The 19,214-nt window shown below is 33.5% G+C and overlaps 1 protein-coding gene across 1 annotated transcript; it reads left to right on the top strand.

Annotated features, from left to right (window-relative positions):
- Window positions 1–17,204: 17,204 nt before the first annotated feature.
- Window positions 17,205–18,480, top strand: LOC132753522 (solute carrier family 52, riboflavin transporter, member 3-B-like). The gene has a single exon (XM_060744002.1). It carries the CDS (start codon window positions 17,272–17,274, stop codon window positions 18,412–18,414), a length of 1,143 nt encoding a protein of 380 aa, XP_060599985.1. The 5' UTR covers window positions 17,205–17,271; the 3' UTR covers window positions 18,415–18,480.
- The last annotated feature ends 734 nt before the right edge of the window (window positions 18,481–19,214 follow it).

Here is a 19,214-nt window from a genome sequence, read left to right as displayed (position 1 = left end):
TCCCAAGCTGAAGGTCAGTGTCATTCTTGTACTCCAAACTGGTTTTTCATTAAAGTGCTTTGATTGCCATATCCTTTCAAATATTCTGTAATACCTGAAGGATTTTAAAATAACTTAACATAAATATAAAGGACGTAATGGCGACGTGTTGCGCGCAAGTATAAGGTCTTCAGCTTGCAAGGTATTCAGCTTTTTCATAAAAGTACATTGTTGGTCTTGTCTGATCACCAATTCGGTCTTTTATCAATAGATTATTCAAATAACAGGGCATATACTTCTTGCACACTGATTAGACTTGTCACAGACAAACGCAAGATCGGCAGTTGTAGAGGTTAAGAGTATACTTTGATGGCAAAAAAAATACATTTATGGTGTTGTGTAGTCATAACTTTGTCATTCGTTGGTTGATGTATTTTTATCAGTTATTTGGCACACCGAATGAGTATACAAGAAACTATTTGTTCATATTTCCTCATTCTTGTATCACTCTTTTTAGTAAACATTCCTTTGTTTTAAGTCAAAGATCAAGATCAAGATTCCTTTACTGGGTCAAGCTTGGATGAGTGATACTTTATTTCTCTTTCGAACCACATATCTTGTTGTAATAAACATTTTTTGCAAAAAAGCTTATTCAAGCCTCGAGCTTGCTTGTGCTAGTCATTAAATTCATAGAATAGCAATGCTATTTACCATTCATTTGTAGAGAAAAGTCTAGTCTATGCAACAATCTGATTAAAATCAGCTCTTAAATAACGCTACGCATTTGGGCCAGACGATCAGGAATAGGTTGTCACCATCTCGTGATTTTTCAAACAGCCAATCATCGGCGAGCTTTCACAATAATTTTGAAAGCGATGCGGTTTCTAATTTAAACCACTGAGTAGGTAATGTTCACGATTTAGAGATGTCCAAATAGCCGGCAGGTAAACCGGCAATTCAATCTTGCCTATAAAACTGAGTCATAATGAAGGCGAAACATGTACGGTGGTAATCATATCTACATGTTAGAAATATTAAGTAGATCTGTACTTTAGTCAAATTGATCTATTCAATTTAACTCGGAAAAGGACAATGCTTCATAATAATGGTTGACACGAATGAAAATAAATAACTTCGAAATGTGTAGAAGCTGAAAACTATTCAAGAAGCCCTAAAAATTTACTTCACTTCATGACAGAGAGATTACTTTAGACATATGGTTGACACAGTTAAGGGACTTGACGGTGTTGTGACGTTTCGTATTTATTAGTAAAACATTAAGATTAGTATGATTTCAAAATTATCTCACTCGCCGAAACCTAAAGGTAAAATCGTGTATATCCACTTAAAATAACACAAAAAGAACGCCGAATCAGCATGTACAATGCTATAGTGTTAGTAAGCGGACCAAAATATTTTTTTCGTTAATCAACATTGAAAGAATTGAATAAACGCATACGGCTGCTATGAAATTATACTCGTCCACAATTACAAATGATTCTTTAATGTGAAAAAGAAAACCCAGCTGGCTTACGGAGCCTCGGGGGTTCTACGTAAGTGCCTGTGTTGGTGTGACATAACATGCAACCAAAAACATATTTTCAGGAATATGTTTACTTTTTGAGACTATTCGTGAGTACCGTTTTGAAAGCAACTTTTTTTTCGTCGATATTAATAAGTACAATAACGCATTATTTTTTTCACTTTCTTGATATTTGGTATGCCTTAAACATTTACGACGCTAATATGTAAATTAGACCAATTGTTCATGCAGTCGATTAATTCACATTACCATGTGGTTAAACATGAAAGAAATTGCGTTAATCTAATAATACGTACGCTTGTCTGGTAAAATAAGAAACCTGTTGCAAGAGAAGAGCTAAAAATCAGATTTCATTTGAGCAACATTTTTCTATTGCATTGAGACAAAATCTTGTTTCATATAAATTACGTGCATTCATCAATTTTACCTTATCGGCTTTTTTTTTATTTTGTCAAAGGTTTTTGAACTATACTCTTTTCATTCCTTTAGGATATACGACTTATGATTGATGACTGACTAATTAACACAGCTGATGTAAAATATTTATGAAATTATAAAATAGTAATAACTATCCAAAATGGCGGGCGTTTTGTGGAAAGCACCAACGAAAAGATATATTGTGATGTGTATGTTAATCATGCTATTTGTGTATTATATGCATCGAGTTACACAATTAAAATATTTGGAAACAAAACTTAGCGGTGAGTAAATTCATAGTTAAAAATATTGTATTTTTTAAAATCACCTACAAGTTATAGAGGATATTCATGTTTTTTCTATAAATACATGATTTATTTTCATCGAGTGGTATGAAAATAAATATTTCATGAGTGGCGGTAGCCACGAGTGAAATATGGTAATTTTCATGTCACAAGATGAAAATAAATTATGTATTTATAGAAAAAAACTTGAATTTTCTGTTTATTATATACATTTTTCTCTTTTTTGACATTAAAATTTGAAAAAACTTTCCATTAAATTTTGTGTACTGGCAGAATTTAAAAGAAAGTAGTCCGGCCAGACACCAGTGAAAATATGGAAAATATGTTTCACTGCAGTGAAAAATAATTTTTTACAGTGAAAATACGGAAAATGAAAATACGCATTTTATTTTATCAATATTTCTCAATATTTTATTTATAAGTATATAATAAAAAAAATACAATTTAGTATAGATTTAAGACAACATAATCGTTTGTTGCAGCCAGCTTAAAAGGTCTTCCATAACATTGACTACCCTCAATATCTTAAATGGACTTATCTATCGTTCAATCTGGACAAATTCATTTGTCATTTTTAGAGAGAATTCGTGATATATGTATTAATAATAACTGAAAAGCGGACAGTGCAGACCATGAGGACACGGCACTTCAGTGCCAGCTGATCTGTAACAAGAACAAACCTGTCAGAAAATATAAGCTAAAATGAAACTTAAACTTGTAAAATGGATGGTATTTTGTGGCAGGTACTTTCTAAGTAGATCACGGGGAGAATAATGAAAAATAACCTTTCATGTCAGATATTCTGTTGTTTTATTCGAAAGAAAAAATAAAGAAAAGTAACTCCTGGGACAAGGAACATGCGTACATACAAAATCCACTTTTAAGAGAATGCCACAGAATTAGGGACCGTTCAGATACCGTGGTAACGTTAAAGGAACAAAATGTCTCAGGAATGGCTTTACTTTAATTTCTCAAAAGCTTTTTTTTAATTTATTTTTGATGTCCTTTTATAGATTCCAAAAAGTTACTCATTGGCCATTTTCATGAACCATCTAGCTTTAGGCTTCTGTTGTTTTCTGGAATTAGTACAGTTATAGTGATATAGTATTTGGTATGGAAGTCTATTGATATATGTTTTGATACATTACATATGAGACTAATAATAGATATACATTTTTGGTTAAACTCTCTCCAAACATTGGTAGCTTGATTAAACGATTTAAAATGTACTTTACCAGATGTGTGTATATATAAATTTAACAGTTGTAGAGTAAGAAAGCTGATATTTAAAACGTTTTGTTTTGTTTAAGATGTTTCTAAACATTTCAGAAAAGGACAACAAACCAGGTGATGATACAAGATATGAAGAATTACTAGAAGATACAATTGAACAATACCCAAATGACAAATCTGCGCAAAGAGAAAAAGTTTTGGAAGAATATAAGAATATTACAAAGTACCCAATATTTCAACCAACTACTGAAGAAGAATTCCCAACCTCTGAAAACCGTATTCCTAGGATACCGCATGTTATTCATCAGATATGGAGTAACATCACTGTCCCTGATAATTTTGTGTTTGCAATGCAATCGTTTGCTAAACATAATCCAACCTGGAAGCACATGTTTTGGACATACCATTCTGGTCGAAAACTGATATCCGAACGTCATCCCCAACTGTTAAAGATGTACGATAACGTTGGCAACCGTGTACAAAGATCGGATATTTTGCGAATTGTGGTTATGTACGAGTTCGGAGGGGTTTATGCAGACTTAGACGTCAAAAATGTTAGACCCTTAGATATTGCAACCTTCAGATATTCGTGCATTTTGCCAACAGAGACCTTTGAACATAGTACTATACTAAATGGTATGCCAGTGTTTCTTAGTAACGCCGTTATTTTATGTAAGAAAAAGCACCCGTTCTTTAAACATTTATTGCATTATTTACAGTTTGAGGATCCAAAAGAATATCCAGTCACTTCAACAGGTCCTGGGTATTTTACTAGGCAGTATATGAAATATAATAACCTTGACATGTATGACCTGTATTCACCAAAGCAAGACAATAATACAAATTCTCCCTACTTCTACAAAGGATCACGTGATCCAGAAGCAGACGACGGTATATATATCCCTAATACTCAATACTTCATGGATAATATTGATCCGAATATTATAAACAAAGATGGAGATTTAACAGCCTGTCTTAAAGGGCATGAGCTGTCATATTTGGCTAAACGTGGATGCGCCGAGTTTGAGCATCGAAGGGAAATTCGGAAACGACGAACGTTCGCATTTACGATACATTATTGGGTACATATGTGGGTAATGTCGGAAGCAGATACCCAGCGTTCATATAGATATTTACATGTGAAAGAAATCATTCCAAACTGTACTATGTATTAAGTTTCTTTACTATCATAATCATAATTATTGTTATATGTCATATTAATCAAGTTCATGTCTTTTAACCTTTAAATGATTATAAAATATATCTTAAATGACAGTGGATGTGTTTGAAAGGATTTTCTAAAAAACAAGTAATTCACATATTAGAAGGATTTTTATTGGTCATTTTAAAATTACAAACTGAAATCTGGTGATCTCATTGACCAGTCTGTGATAAGTATAATAATCTAAACATATACACGTCTAGATTATAAAATAAACTAAAGGAGTATCAAAAACAAATTTCTAGTTTTCAAGCTAAATTTCTCGGATATTTGAAATCTGTGAACTTCCTTCCAATAAATATTTTACACTAGTGCGTCATTTTGACTTTTTACAACTGCAAGCACACACCAGTTAAAATGATGTTATGTTGTCATAGTATTATTTATTTCGTTGTGCGATTACACGTGACAAATATAAATCACTAGTAACAAACGCTTAGTTAATAAATTAAATAGTGAATTTCAGATTCCTGCCTCGGGTCATGAAAATACTATTCTGGCTATATTTTCCCGTATATCCCTTCAGCAAATTATATATTTTCTCGTAAAATATCTAACTACACGAGCATGTATAAGCGAAACAGTGTATTATATATAAAAACACAACTTTTCCTGAAATTAAAATGAAACTATGCAGTAACAGAGGGCAGCGAGGATCTTTCTTTTATTTCACAGTTTTAATCTTAGGAATGTATTGCTTTTACAGACTGAAATATATACAAGAGCTTGAGAGTAGAATAAGTAAGTTGTTATTTTTTATTATTTCATATGACACAATGTACTTTTAAAAGTTTCAGTCGTAAATACATGTATGTAGCGCTTCTGAATTTGAAGGATAACTATACGCCCTGAGGGAATTTAACGTAAAGTTGCTTTACTTCGGAAATAATTTCTTACACATATGTTGTAAGTAAAAAAAACTAACTTTAACTGAGAAACTAGACTGAAGAAAGTTATAAACGTACATTGCTAATATTCATATATTTTTACTGTCGCATAAGTTTTAATATAGGCAAGTTTTGACAAAGAATTGTTTCTTGTTCCAATGTGGTTTCCAATTTCTTAAATTGTTAACAATGTTTACACTCTTTAAATTTCAAAATACAACGGAATAAATTTTTTTTCTAACCTATACACTTGAAACACTGAAAACTTATTCGTATTAAGACAAATATTAGGTCCTATTTCACTGCAATATATTTTCTTTTACTTTTAAACTTATTCTTTAAGAGATTGCGTTAAGATCATTATAAATAGCGGTTTAATAATATGTTAACTTTGTAGAAAGCACTAGTAACCTTGAAGTTGATCTACAAACAAGCCGTGACAGTAATACAACCGACGATGATTTTCTAAAGGTAGAAGCGCTCAAAGAAAGCTACCGAAATATGACACGCTATCCTTTATTTCAACCCATAGATGAAGTTGAGTTTCCAACAATCAAAGGAGGAATGCCACGTATCCCTCGCATATTGCATCAAATATGGGAAAACGAAAGTATTCCAGATTGTTTTACACCGTATATGCAATCATTTGTTGAGCAAAATCCTGGTTGGGAATATAGATTTTGGACGTACGATTCTGGAAGAAAGTTGCTGAAAGATCGCTTTCCGTATTTGGTCGATGTATATGATGGTTTTGAAAATACTGTCAGAAGGTCCGACTTACTTCGATATGCAGTTATTTATGAATTCGGAGGTGTTTATTCAGACGTCGATGTCAAAAATGTTCGACCGCTAGACATTGCCACTATCAGATATGCCTGCATTCTACCGACTGAAACGTTCGAACATAGCACGCTTTTAAATGATATGCAAATGATTATCAATACGGCAGTTCTTTTATGCCGGCCGAAACATCCGTTTTTTAAACTGTTGTTGCACAATTTACAGGTTGTTAACAGTAATCTTCACCCAGTTCACCTTACAGGTCCTGGTTTTATAACAAGGGTATATATGAAGTACAACAATCTTCAAATAGATGACTTGAGCAGGCCAAAAACTGACAATGACACAAATTCTCCCTATTTTTACAAAGGTACACGTGGTGTCGAAGATGACGATGGTTTATATATACCTAATACTCAATACTTTATGGATACAATTGACCCTTGGATCATAGACAAAAATGATAACATAGAAGACTGTGTTGACTTTAAATTGGTACATGATTTATTAAAACGAGGCTGTGCTGAATATGAGCATCGGAGGGAGTTGCGCAAAAGGAAAAAGTATGCGTTTACGATCCATTATTGGACTCACATTTGGGCAATGCCCGAGTCAATGAAACGTTCTAGGTTGAATTACATAAATGTGAAGTATATAGTTCCAAGTTGTATTTTGTATTGAATTAACATGACGGAGCTTTGCCTGTGTACTTAATATTTATAAATCATACATGTTTATACATTTGCGAGTGTTCATACATGTATGCGCACACATCAGTGTTCTAGTTCTTGGACACTTGCATTTATAAAATACAAAATATGTCTGAATCAAATTTAATAAACTTTATTTAATAAAACGTTTTTTTTAAACAAATTATTCTTACATATCATCATTGTTCATTAATTTGTAATGTTAAATAAGACAGTTCAACTCGTGATTTTTAAGTTTTTATAGTGATTGCTTCCTTTAAAATACATCAAGTTGTTTAATTGCCAACAGCAATTAACGCTATATATCAAGTAATGACGGAAGTTGGCGAAATGTTTTTTAAATGATTTAGTAAATATTTTTCATTTACACCAGTCATATCTATAAACGAGAGCACATTACGATATCTATATTTAGTTACAAAGAAAAATTGATAAAAAGCAAATAAAAAGTAATTTACTTTTTAAAACAAAATGATTTTTTTATTCACATGTCTTCCTCACTTTCCACATTGATAAGGCATGATTATGTTTGCATGAGTCCCTTGTGACCAAGAGGTTTAGGCCGCCGATTAATCCTCTGTTATCGTAAAAGGCGACTACTCGATTAAGGGGGCAGGGGACCTAAAAATGAAAAAAATTGTATTTCAGTGTGACCAGAAACACAATTCCAAATATTTCAAAATCTGTTTCACAGGCAGATAACCAGTTGCACAGCATTATTCAATGATATATGACATACATTGAAGAAAATAATAGTTTGCATGCATTGCTCCTTCAAAAAATGACTGACAGCAATTTATATTTACCCCCCCCCCCCCCCCCCAGCCAAAATCACACCTAAAATATACCAATATGGGCAATCTTCACGAAGGTGCAGCATACTCCAGAATCCGCCCGATTCCTTAAAAAATATCAGTAACACGCAGTGCAAGCTATGGCATTTTCAAAAATGACCAATAAAGTGTCTGTCATATGTTTAGATTTTTCACAAAATTTATCTGAAATTTCTTACTTGTTTGGCGCCAACTGTCAAAGCTTGATTTGTAACTTTTTCACCTCCATTCGGAGAGTCAGAAATACATACAAAACTACCAAAATGCTTAGTTTCGGGTAAAAACCCAAAAATACTTCTCAAATCCTACACACAAACAAGAAAGAATAACAATGACAGAGAAATATCAGAAGTTATCAGTACCTTCAAAACACCATGTCTGAGTTATTAAAAAATTTGACTGGGGCCATCATTTGAATATGTCCCCTGCCCCCTTAAGCATCTCTTAAGTAGTGAGGCGGTTTTGACCCTTGGTGTTGCATTGGGTTTCTTCTGTTTTGGCGTCATATGACCTAGATTGTGTTGTTGCGCCGTAAAAGCAAACCAAACAACAATGTGAGCGTGAAGCTAGATATAATAAAACTGATATAGTACAGCTTACATAAAAGTTATAAGCCTTTGATCCCCTCGGTGTTATATCTTTTTTTATGGTACATACATTAAATTTTGAATTTGAAGTCAGTATTTAAGAGATTAACACATATTTGCTTATTCTGATAGCCAAAATATTTTTCATGATTTATAAAATTAATAATTAGTAAAAACTAAAATAATATTCGTTTTCTTACTTGTTGCAAATGATACATTTTTTTCATTATCAAATGTACTGTCCAATCTCTGTGTCATATTTAAAGCCTTATAATTATTCGAAATGTGTACTTATGAATAATAATATATCAAAGATATGACTGAACTCGTTCAGTTGGTAAATAATGATATAATCTCGCTTGTTTACTCAGATCGTATGTCATTATCGGCACTGTTTACATTTGCATGTACCGGTAAACGGTCTTTTTTGTTAATTTGAGAGACTGACAACTATAAGTAATGTCAGAATTATAAAGAGTAATGATTTATTTCATTAATTGTTTACATATTTTCTTATAATCAGCGTACATTTAGCTAGAAAGTTGTATTTATTGTAATTTTACTCGATAAACTTTGACAGGTGTTGTTGTTCGCTGATGCATTATGGGTTGTGTAACTTCCGTTGTCAATAGGAATTGCTGCCTAAACTCAGTAAACAAACTGTTTCAAAATTTTATGTATCAACAAAAGCAACAAACTTATAGCCAATCCATGGTACTAGTCATTTTTATAAATATTATATGTATCAATTTATCTTACTCACTCTATGTCGTGAGTAAAACAATTATTCACTTATCCCATGTTATAATCTTACTAGAAAGAAACCAAAACAACAGAATAGGATTTAGGCATTGTATTTGACAACTTTCAATCGAGCAAAACAAAGAAAGCATTTATATAAACATTTTAAAGAACTGTATTTATAAATTTAAAACACGATACCATATTAAATAAAAAATAAAATAAAACCTGCGCTATTAGACTTGATTCAGATTAGATTATTAGAAACCAATTTAAAACAAATAAAGTGTAAATCCAAAACAATAAAAGCAAAACAAAACAATATTCTTTGAAGTTTTACTTAAAATAATAATAATAATAATAATAATAATAATAATAATTATAATATAGTTGAAAATAATACTTATCTATAGAAAACTATGTTGTGTCCAGGAATGATGAACTTTTAATCTTTTAGACGAAAACAAAGCAATTGATATGCCTTTTGGTTTTTGACCGCATTTACGGATTCTGAAAATAAAACAATGAGCTTTCTCAACATCACTAAACAAATGGATGAACTATCTTAGCATCACAAAATCAGTGAGCTATCTCAGCATCACAAAACAAATCGGTGAGCTATCTCAGCATCACAAAACAAATCGGTGAGCTATCTCAGCATCACAAAACAAATCGGTGAGCTATCTCAGCATCACAAAATAAATCGGCGAGCTATCTCAGCATCACAAAACAAATCGGTGAGCTATCTCAGCATCACAAAATTAATCAGTGAGCTATCTCAGCATCACAACAACAAAAAATAAAAAAGTCGGTGAGCTATCTCAGCATCACAAAACAAAACGGTGAGCTATCTCAGCATCACAAAACAAATCGGTGAGGCTATCTCAGCATCACAAAATAAATCGGTGAGCTATCTCAGCATCAGAAAACAATTCGGTGAGCTATCTCACCATCACGATAAAATTGGTAAGCTATCTCAGCATTAAATCAACTTTGAAAATAAATACTTATCTGCAAATTTGTGTGCTGGAGAAGATTGCAAGCATTTTTGTATTTCATCCATGACGATAAGTCGTTACCAAGAATTGAAATCAAAAGCCCTTTGTAACTTTGCAAACACAATAGATCTTCCCATTCTCATGACAAACGTCAAAACCCCATGTCAAACATCGTATGAAGCTATAAAACAAAACAAAAAATAAACAACAACGACAAAATATAAGTTGATCACCTGAAAAATTCTAACAAACAATTTTATATTCCACGATTTAAAACTGAAAAGTGAAGCCTTTGCAGCAAAATTAAATTATCTCAATAAACATGTACACTCATTAACTGATGTAGAAATTAAACATATTTAATATAAATAAACATAACAGAATATGTATAATAATTAACAATTGAAATAATAATATCAAATGAATAATAAAAATTTAAAAATAATACTTATCTTAAAATAGTATAATTATATCTGTTGTCGTTTGTATGAAGTCTTGTCAAATCACACCAATGATTTACTCATGATAAATCTATATAACACTTACACAAAATATAAGATTATAAACTAGTATTTAATTCCACAATTAAATCAATCATTGACTGAATATAATCACAAGCATATAATCACTTCATATTATAAAAAGTTATTCAACATAAAGCTGCACGAAATCATTAAATGTTAAGATTTTAGTGACACAGACAAACGTTGTTTCAAACTGTCTTTAACATATCCCATCTTTAGCTGTCTCTGAACGCCAACGTCCATGTTTTTTCCACAGTCTTATCATTAGTACCAGAATTAGCACAAATAGTAGCTCCACCTGACCTTAGTGAATGCAAACCGTATTGATGACTATCTAGTCCTATTGAAGTAAGTTTTTGATTAAAAAGTTCCCGTGTTCTCGAGTAAGAAAGTGGAGCATTTTTACGTTTTAATACATACTTGTTAGACTTTTTACACAACACTACAGCTCTAAAAATAAACTGATCATAACATTCTATCAAACCAGCCTCTGTAATATATCTATTTAATAATTGCACCGGGCATGAAAACTTTCCAGTTTTTGCCAAAACTACATAATTTCCTTCTCTATATAAATCTGTTTTAGCATTTTCAATATATAATGAACAATGATCATCTTTGAAATCAATATGACAACGTTTTAAATTAAGACCTTCTGAAATTCTTAGAAAACCAGCAAAACAAATCACAAACAATGTAGCAATTCTTAAATCTGCCAATGAACACTTTTCAGAAACAAAACGTTTAATGAGTAATTTCAGCACATCAGGAGTAATAGGCTCTTTTTTCTGTACAGGCCTCGAAATCTTTCTTATACAGCCTTCTAAACATAATTTAAGCCATCTATCTTGACAAGGATTTTCTTTAAAATAAGCAGTTTCATGCGCCCAATTTATAGCATAGAAAATTTGATTTAACTTAGATTTCCCGCATGAATATGTATTCATCTGAATAAGCGAAACTCAATAAAGCGCGATTGTGACAGGCAAAGCTGGTAAAGAAGATAACTTGCATTTATCGCACCAATTACATTTTTTTTTAAAGCATACATATAATTTTCACTGTACTATGTTCTCTGCTACCCAAAATAGTGTGTTTTACTTCTGAAACAACGGACATCGGAAGACCAGAACTGTTGCATGTGTCTGTTAAGTCTTTCCATCTACATGAATCAAACAAGCCTGCAAATTGACAAAAATATACAAAGGTAAAAACAAGAGAAGATAATAAACGAGTGTTAAATTAAAACCCATTTTACAGTTATCTCCCCTACAATATTGATTTACAATCAAAGCGTATAACAAGCACTTTACTAGTGAAATGTTCCGTACCAAAAATTGAATTTTTATTCTTTCCTTGTACGTAAATGCGCTGTGTGGGCTTAAATAAAAGAATATCTTTAATAAAATGCTTTTGAATTGAAGTTTGTCCAAAAATCATAGGATAAAATGGACTAGACGGCCAAAAAAGGCGCGACAAGGGTACCCTGACTTCGCCAAAACGTAACTAATGGTCTAAGCAGCTTAGTAAAAATGTATGGTGAACTGCGAAGACCAAAAGGTAAAACGTTGAAGACAAAATAACGTAACCTACCATTAAGGTACCATGAAAAACCTAAATACGGGTGGTGTAAAGGATTAACAGATAAGTGATGATAACCACTAGATAAATCAAATTTAAACCTAAATCCATTTTCAATTAATAATTCTTTAGCTACCCTGTAATCTTCGAATTTAACGTGGTCTACTCTTACATATTTGTTTAAGACACTTAAATCTAAAATGAGGCGTTTCTTGCCAGACGAATTTTCGGCAACAGATAATGGATTAATGTTATATGGCTTAAAAAATGTTTCATACACAATTTTTATCTAACAGATCCTGTATAGCTGAATCTACAAATTCTTTGTTCTTTAAAGCTGATGTTATTCTTTAAATAAAAAGACGGAGGTTTGTCAACAAACGGAATAACATAACCTTGTTTTATAAAAGAAATTATTTCATTGTTAGAAGGCCGAATAGTGTCCTTCCAAAACGAAATACAACTTTTTAATCTACCTTTAACAGAGTTTGTTTGTACAGCAACTTGAGATTCTTTGTATTCACAAAAAACAGTACTTTCATCTAACTGACAAAATTGTTCAAAAAATAAATACTTATCATATTTCGATAGTCTTACACACAAATCATTCTTGTTTGTTGCCTTCTGGTGCGAGGAGTTGGGTGGCATCAGAATTTGTTGCTGCTGCTGAAGCTGTTTTGTTGCTGGATTGCTGCACCATGAAAGCTCTTCGGTGTGAGGAACAGAAATTGGCATAATGCCCTTCTTGGCCACACTTGAAACAAATGACTTCTCCCGGAACAAAACGTCGTCCTTCCAGGTATCCAAGAGAGGAGCGTCGTCCTTCCAAGTCTGCCTGAACGTAACGTCGTCCTTCCACGTCTCCGTGACCGAAACGACGTCCTTCTGGAAATTCTGTTGTTTCGAAAAGAACTAGCAAAACGGTTATCATTAAAATAAGCATTTTTATCAGCCTTCTTTTTAGCGCGCTCTTCAGCACGACGAATTCTTTTATCATCATCTGAATCAGACGCTACTTCCAGTAACTCGTACTCTTTTATGGTAGACCACCCAAGATCTGAACCGTCAGCAATACGTATCAATTTATTTCTATGAGTTATAGCATCCTTAGCTTCAGCAAGAAAGTCCTTAGCTTTAGACGCCTCTCTGTAGGAAACTGCCTTATCAATATTATCAAGTAAGTGTAAAAACAGTGTTATTGAACTCGAACTGTTTTCCTGTTCTGATACGACTTGAATGAAATTAAAGAATCTTTTTTACCTTCTTTGTCGCTGAAGAAACAGTCCACTCAGCATCACGTTTCAAATCACGTTGAAGCGAACTAAATTTGTCATCAAAATAACCCTTCAATTCGGAGACAACTTCTTCCCTTGGAACTGTTGAAAAACTTGCACGTGGTGGCGAATTTTCCCGCGACATAATATTCTAAATAACTATAACTCTAAAGAACGTGTTTAAAGCTGTCAAATACTGCCTCGAGTGAGAAACAATAGTAAAACACCGAATATATACCTACACACTGGTACAAAACACGTGAAAACCGTGCAATGTAATAAAATATGCATGAAACAAAATATGTTGTAGACTTATCAAAGCATAAACTAAACTACGGACTGGAATGAAATAACAATGGGAAACGTGAATAATTTTATGTATTTTTATGTAAACTTTCATAGAACTTTAGCTAAGAATTGTAGATGTTCGGACGTTTTCGGTTAGTTGACAGCGTTCTTTTGTGTATGGAAATGAATCGTTCCGAACGTCAAATGTTCAGTTTTTCGAACGTCGAACATTGTCCACCGATAAAAACGTAAAGTTGAACATTTTTCGAACCTTTTTATGTTCGTTTTCTCAGATTTGGTATAAATAGGCCAGAAAACGATCAACTTCAGTCAGTTTTCATTTAACTTTCGGTTAGTGTACATTATTGTCGTGTTCTTCTGAACGGCAAATTTTACTTATTTTTATAACAAAATAAAACATAGTCTTTAGATTATTATTTAACATTTAATCAATTATTGTCTAAGAATAATTGATAAGAACTTTATAATTTTTGTTTCACATTAATACGGTCACTGACTCGACCAAACTTTATATTTACGTTTAGAAATTGAACGGCAGTCGCGGTAATAATTTATGTGAAGTCTATGTTAGACATAGCTACCGGATATTTAGGACTGAATTATATACATGTGTTGATGTTATTTACAAAACTGTTATTTGAATATTTGACAATTGAATTTATTAAAAGTTTACCACTAATTAAAATTAGTAAACTGTGAACAGTCTTTCTTTTTTGTGGCTCAATTTTAATCTTAAACTGGCATACCTCCAGAAGTGAGAAAGTATTATCAGGTACTGTGGAGTACAGTGTCATAGCCATACACAGTTATACAGAGTAGCCTACTATTGGCAGATGTCATGATAACATATTTCAGCTAAATGGATCTATAGGCTTTGACAGCCATCCAAAACAAGTATCATCAGTCCCCCTAACCCTAACAATTTCTATTTTTTATAGAACATTGTTATCATTGTGATCATTTCATTGTTCGTAAATACAATATCGTTCTCTACAGTCCAGTCCGATTATTACGGTGTTCCGTTTGGACACGTTTGGACAATCGTGACATTTTATTTATTCTGTACCCGCGATGCACGATGGTACGATGGTGAAAACGCGATGGCACGATGGTACGATGGTGAAAACACGATGGTACGATGGTGAAATCACGATGGTACGATGGTGAAATCGCGATGGCGCGATAGTACGATGGTGAAAACGCGATGTTACATCGCGTTTTCACCATCGTACCATCGTGATTTCACCATCGTACCATCGCGTTTTCACCATCGTACCATCGCACCATCGCGCCATCGCGCTTTCACCATCGTACCATCGCGTTTTCACCATCGTGCCATCGCGATTTCACCATCGTACCATCGCGTTTTCACCATCGTGCCATCGCGATTCCACCATCGTACCATCGCGCTTTCACCATCGTGCCATCGCGTTTTCACCATCGTGCCATCGCGATTTCACCATCGTAACATCGCGTTATCACCATCGTGCCATCGCCTTCCGGTGGACATGCGCATCGCCAAGAAAATTTTGGACTTGTGAGAGGCTATAAATGACCCCATATTGATCATAAGGTAACGTGTAACCAACGCTGAAAAGCATTTGACTCTATCTCAATCCATTGAGAAGTTGCAGCACTTTGAAATCAATTTTGATGGAAAAAATCAACGCAAAATAGTGATTTTTGGCAATTTTGAGATGTCCCCTCGTTGCCATGGTAACAGAAAATTTAAGCCTGAGCATGTTGTTGCAAGGGCAATGGTCCAGTCAACATTTGTGCCAAGTTTGATTAGTGTTGAAGCATTTTTTATAGTATTATAGCAATTTGAACTTGTAACGGGAGACTTTTCAATGAAAACAGCCATTTTTCACAAAATGCTCATGAAGTAATGGGTTAATAAGTGTTGTGTATTAAGATTCAATCATTATAAAACCTTTATGCACTGTGCTTAATTCATCTTGTTACGGTAAACAAGATGAATTAAGCACAGTGCATAAAGGTTTTAAAATGATTGAATCTTAATACACAACACTTATTAAATAGTCTGTGATTAATAGTGAGATCAAATCCCGTTTTAAGCCTCACTATATTTAAAATGTCTCGATACGTATAGCCTCTCACATAATACATAGTTATGCATTCATCCATTGTTGATAAAGATGTACAATGCGCATGTCCACCGGAAGGCGATGGCACGATGGTGATAACGCGATGGTACGATGGTGAAATCGCGATGGCACGATGGTGAAAACGCGATGGCACGATGGTGAAAGCGCGATGGTACGATGGTGAAATCGCGATGGCACGATGGTGAAAACGCGATGGTACGATGGTGAAATCGCGATGGCACGATGGTGAAAACGCGATGGTACGATGGTGAAAGCGCGATGGCGCGATGGTACGATGGTGAAAACGCGATGGTACGATGGTGAAATCACGATGGTACGATGGTGAAAACGCGATGTAACATCGCGTTTTCACCATCGTACTATCGCGCCATCGCGATTTCACCATCGTACCATCGTGATTTCACCATCGTACCATCGTGTTTTCACCATCGTACCATCGTGCCATCGCGTTTTCACCATCGTACCATCGTGCATCGCGGGTACAGAATAAATAAAATGTCACGATTGTCCAAACGTGTCCAAACGGAACACCGTAGGTTATTGGTCATCAAGTCTTGAGCACGTTACCACATCTTTAAGAAGATTAAAGGGGCCTGGTACCATATAGCTGGACCGTAGCGCAACTATACATGTAACTATTTTTGAAAATTCTATCATCAAAATGAAAATATTGCAATTGATCAGCCAACACTTTAGGGCCTAGTACGAGAACACGTTTGCCCAAACTACCCAAGGCAAAGTCCGATTAACTTCGATTCAAGCATTGCAAGATTTAAATGTTTGTTTTAACCAGCGTTGAATGGACCCCTTTAAGATGTATTGTTATGTTTATGTATTTATCAATGTCTTAATATGGGTATGAATACTACAGTCTAATTACCGTCCGGTATAGTATGGTTAGTTCGTAAATAAGTCATGAATTTGACCTCATCTAACGCATCCGTTAAGATAAAGATTGAAAATGTTTCATATGAGAATTTATCTTTATTGTAATTCAATGACTTTTTGCAACATTTTGCAACTTTTTGTTTTTATTTTTCGTGCCTCTGAATGACAAATCTTCTGTATGATTAATCCAATGTAATTTTTGTAGATGTCTGACTTTAATCTTAATATCATCTGGAACATTAACCCTTTGGCGACCTTTTGTATAATGTTATATTTATTTGAAGTTAAAAGGCGTACCATTCTTTGAAACTTTGAAACGAGTAAACTGAAAATGAAATTTTGTTCGGATATGAATATTTTTGTTTCTGTGTTCACAATATTTTTTGGGATGGGTTCTTGGATTGCAGTGAACGCCGTTTTTATTGAACTGCCAATTTTTGTGAATCATCTTCCCGAAGGATGGAATCTGCCGTCGTATTTGTCTGTCGTGGTTCAAATTGCAAACATTGGACCAGTTGTCTACACGGTATGGAATACTTTGCGACCAGAAGGAAGTCACGAAAGAGTATTTGTGTTTTTGATCGTGTCCTCAAGTTCTTTTGCAGTATTGCTTCTCGCATTTTTATGGAAAGAAACATCGAAGATCGGGGGTGAAGATCATAGCACGGCATTACTCGTGTTGACATTTATATTATCATTTAGTGCATGTATGTCTTCTGTAGTATTTCTGCCATTTATGAGTAGGTTAAAAGTAAAGTACATGGCTCCGTTCTTTGTGGGAATGGGTTTAAGTGGTCTTTTACCAAGTTTGATATCATTCGCTCAAGGCGTTGGGCGGACAGAATGCCGAAATTCAAGCCAGTTTAACGCAGTTACAAATGAGTCTTTCTATAAAGTACAAGAAGTGTTTCAATCACCAAAAATACCAGTAAAATATTTCTACTTTGTGATATATACTTTAATGTTAATAAGTGGTATTTCGTTCGCTTTGTTGAACTTCTTGCCGTATTGTAAAACAGAGCACATCAACATTAATGACACCCTTTCACAAAAGCATCAAAGTAATGAAGAAAATCAGGACAATCTTATGGGGATAAGAAACGAAAATGGTAAAGTAAAGAAAAGTTTGTGTATAAAGAATAACATTATATATCTGATTGTTCTCGTTTGGATTAACGCTTTGCTAAACGGTGTTCTACTGTCCGTGCAATCGTACGCATGTCTACCATATGGAAAGGAGTTTTATCACTATTTTGTGACAGGATCAAAAATTGTCGATCCAGTGGCTGGATTCCTCAACTTCTTCATCGTTGTGAAGTCTGGAAAAGGTATCGGATGCTTAACCATTACTGGGTCTGTGTTTGCTACTTACATAGTTGTCATGGCGGCGATGAGCCCGACGCCAGCATTTCTGGAGTCATCATATGGCGGTATTTTAGTGGTGAGCAAAGATTTATCTTATAAGACAGAGTAGAATAAATGTAATCAATTTGTTCTGGCAATAATTAAGAAATGCAAAAATAATACGCACGATTGCTTAAAGAAGGTAATAGATCAGTTTTACAACTATTTCTTCTGTGTGAATATACATGATAGATATTCTAAAAGTGGATTGGTCTATGATAGACACATTTTCCATAAGTATTTCAAATATTGATAAAAGCAATAGAAATGTATAATGTATTTCGATTTTTTTTTAAAAGAAATTTTTTAAAAAAAGGAAATTTTTTTTAAATTTTAAAAAGTGTTTTTAGTTTTGAAATTTTATGAAAAAAAAGCAATGTTTTAAATTTACCTTTGTTTTAAAAACTTTTAATTTATTAATTTTGATATTTGGGGCCTTTGGGAATATGATTTTGATAACCCTCGCCAGCCCATATTGACCGAGGGGGATTGGCAGGGTTTTTAAACCCAATCATGAATCTCACATTTTGAAAAAAAAACTTTTTTTTAAAAATTTTTTGGGTTGCTAATTTTTATGTTTTGATACTGAACAATTCATACCCAAAAATTGATTATTTTTTTTGTTTTACACGCCTTCCATTATAGACTTTTTTCCCTTTTAAAAATTTTTAGAAAAAATTTTTGAAGTATAGATTTGGCTTTTATCGCGTGTTTCTTTTTCTAGCATTTTTTTTTAAAAGGGATATTTTTTAACCTATTTTCTTTTAAAAAATGTAAAAAAAATTTTTGGGTTTTTTGTGGGGAAATTTTAAAAACATGGTTGTATTTTTTTCCCCAAATAGGGAAAAGATTCCCATAGCAGGGGCTTTT

The sequence above is a fragment of the Ruditapes philippinarum genome, unplaced genomic scaffold (genome assembly GCF_026571515.1).
Source record: "Ruditapes philippinarum isolate M1 unplaced genomic scaffold, ASM2657151v2 ctg5198_1_1_1_1, whole genome shotgun sequence".
Classification (NCBI taxonomy): domain Eukaryota; kingdom Metazoa; phylum Mollusca; class Bivalvia; order Venerida; family Veneridae; genus Ruditapes; species Ruditapes philippinarum.
The sequence above is the reverse complement of the archived record's forward strand: the minus strand, read 5'-3'. Positions and strand labels throughout refer to the sequence as shown.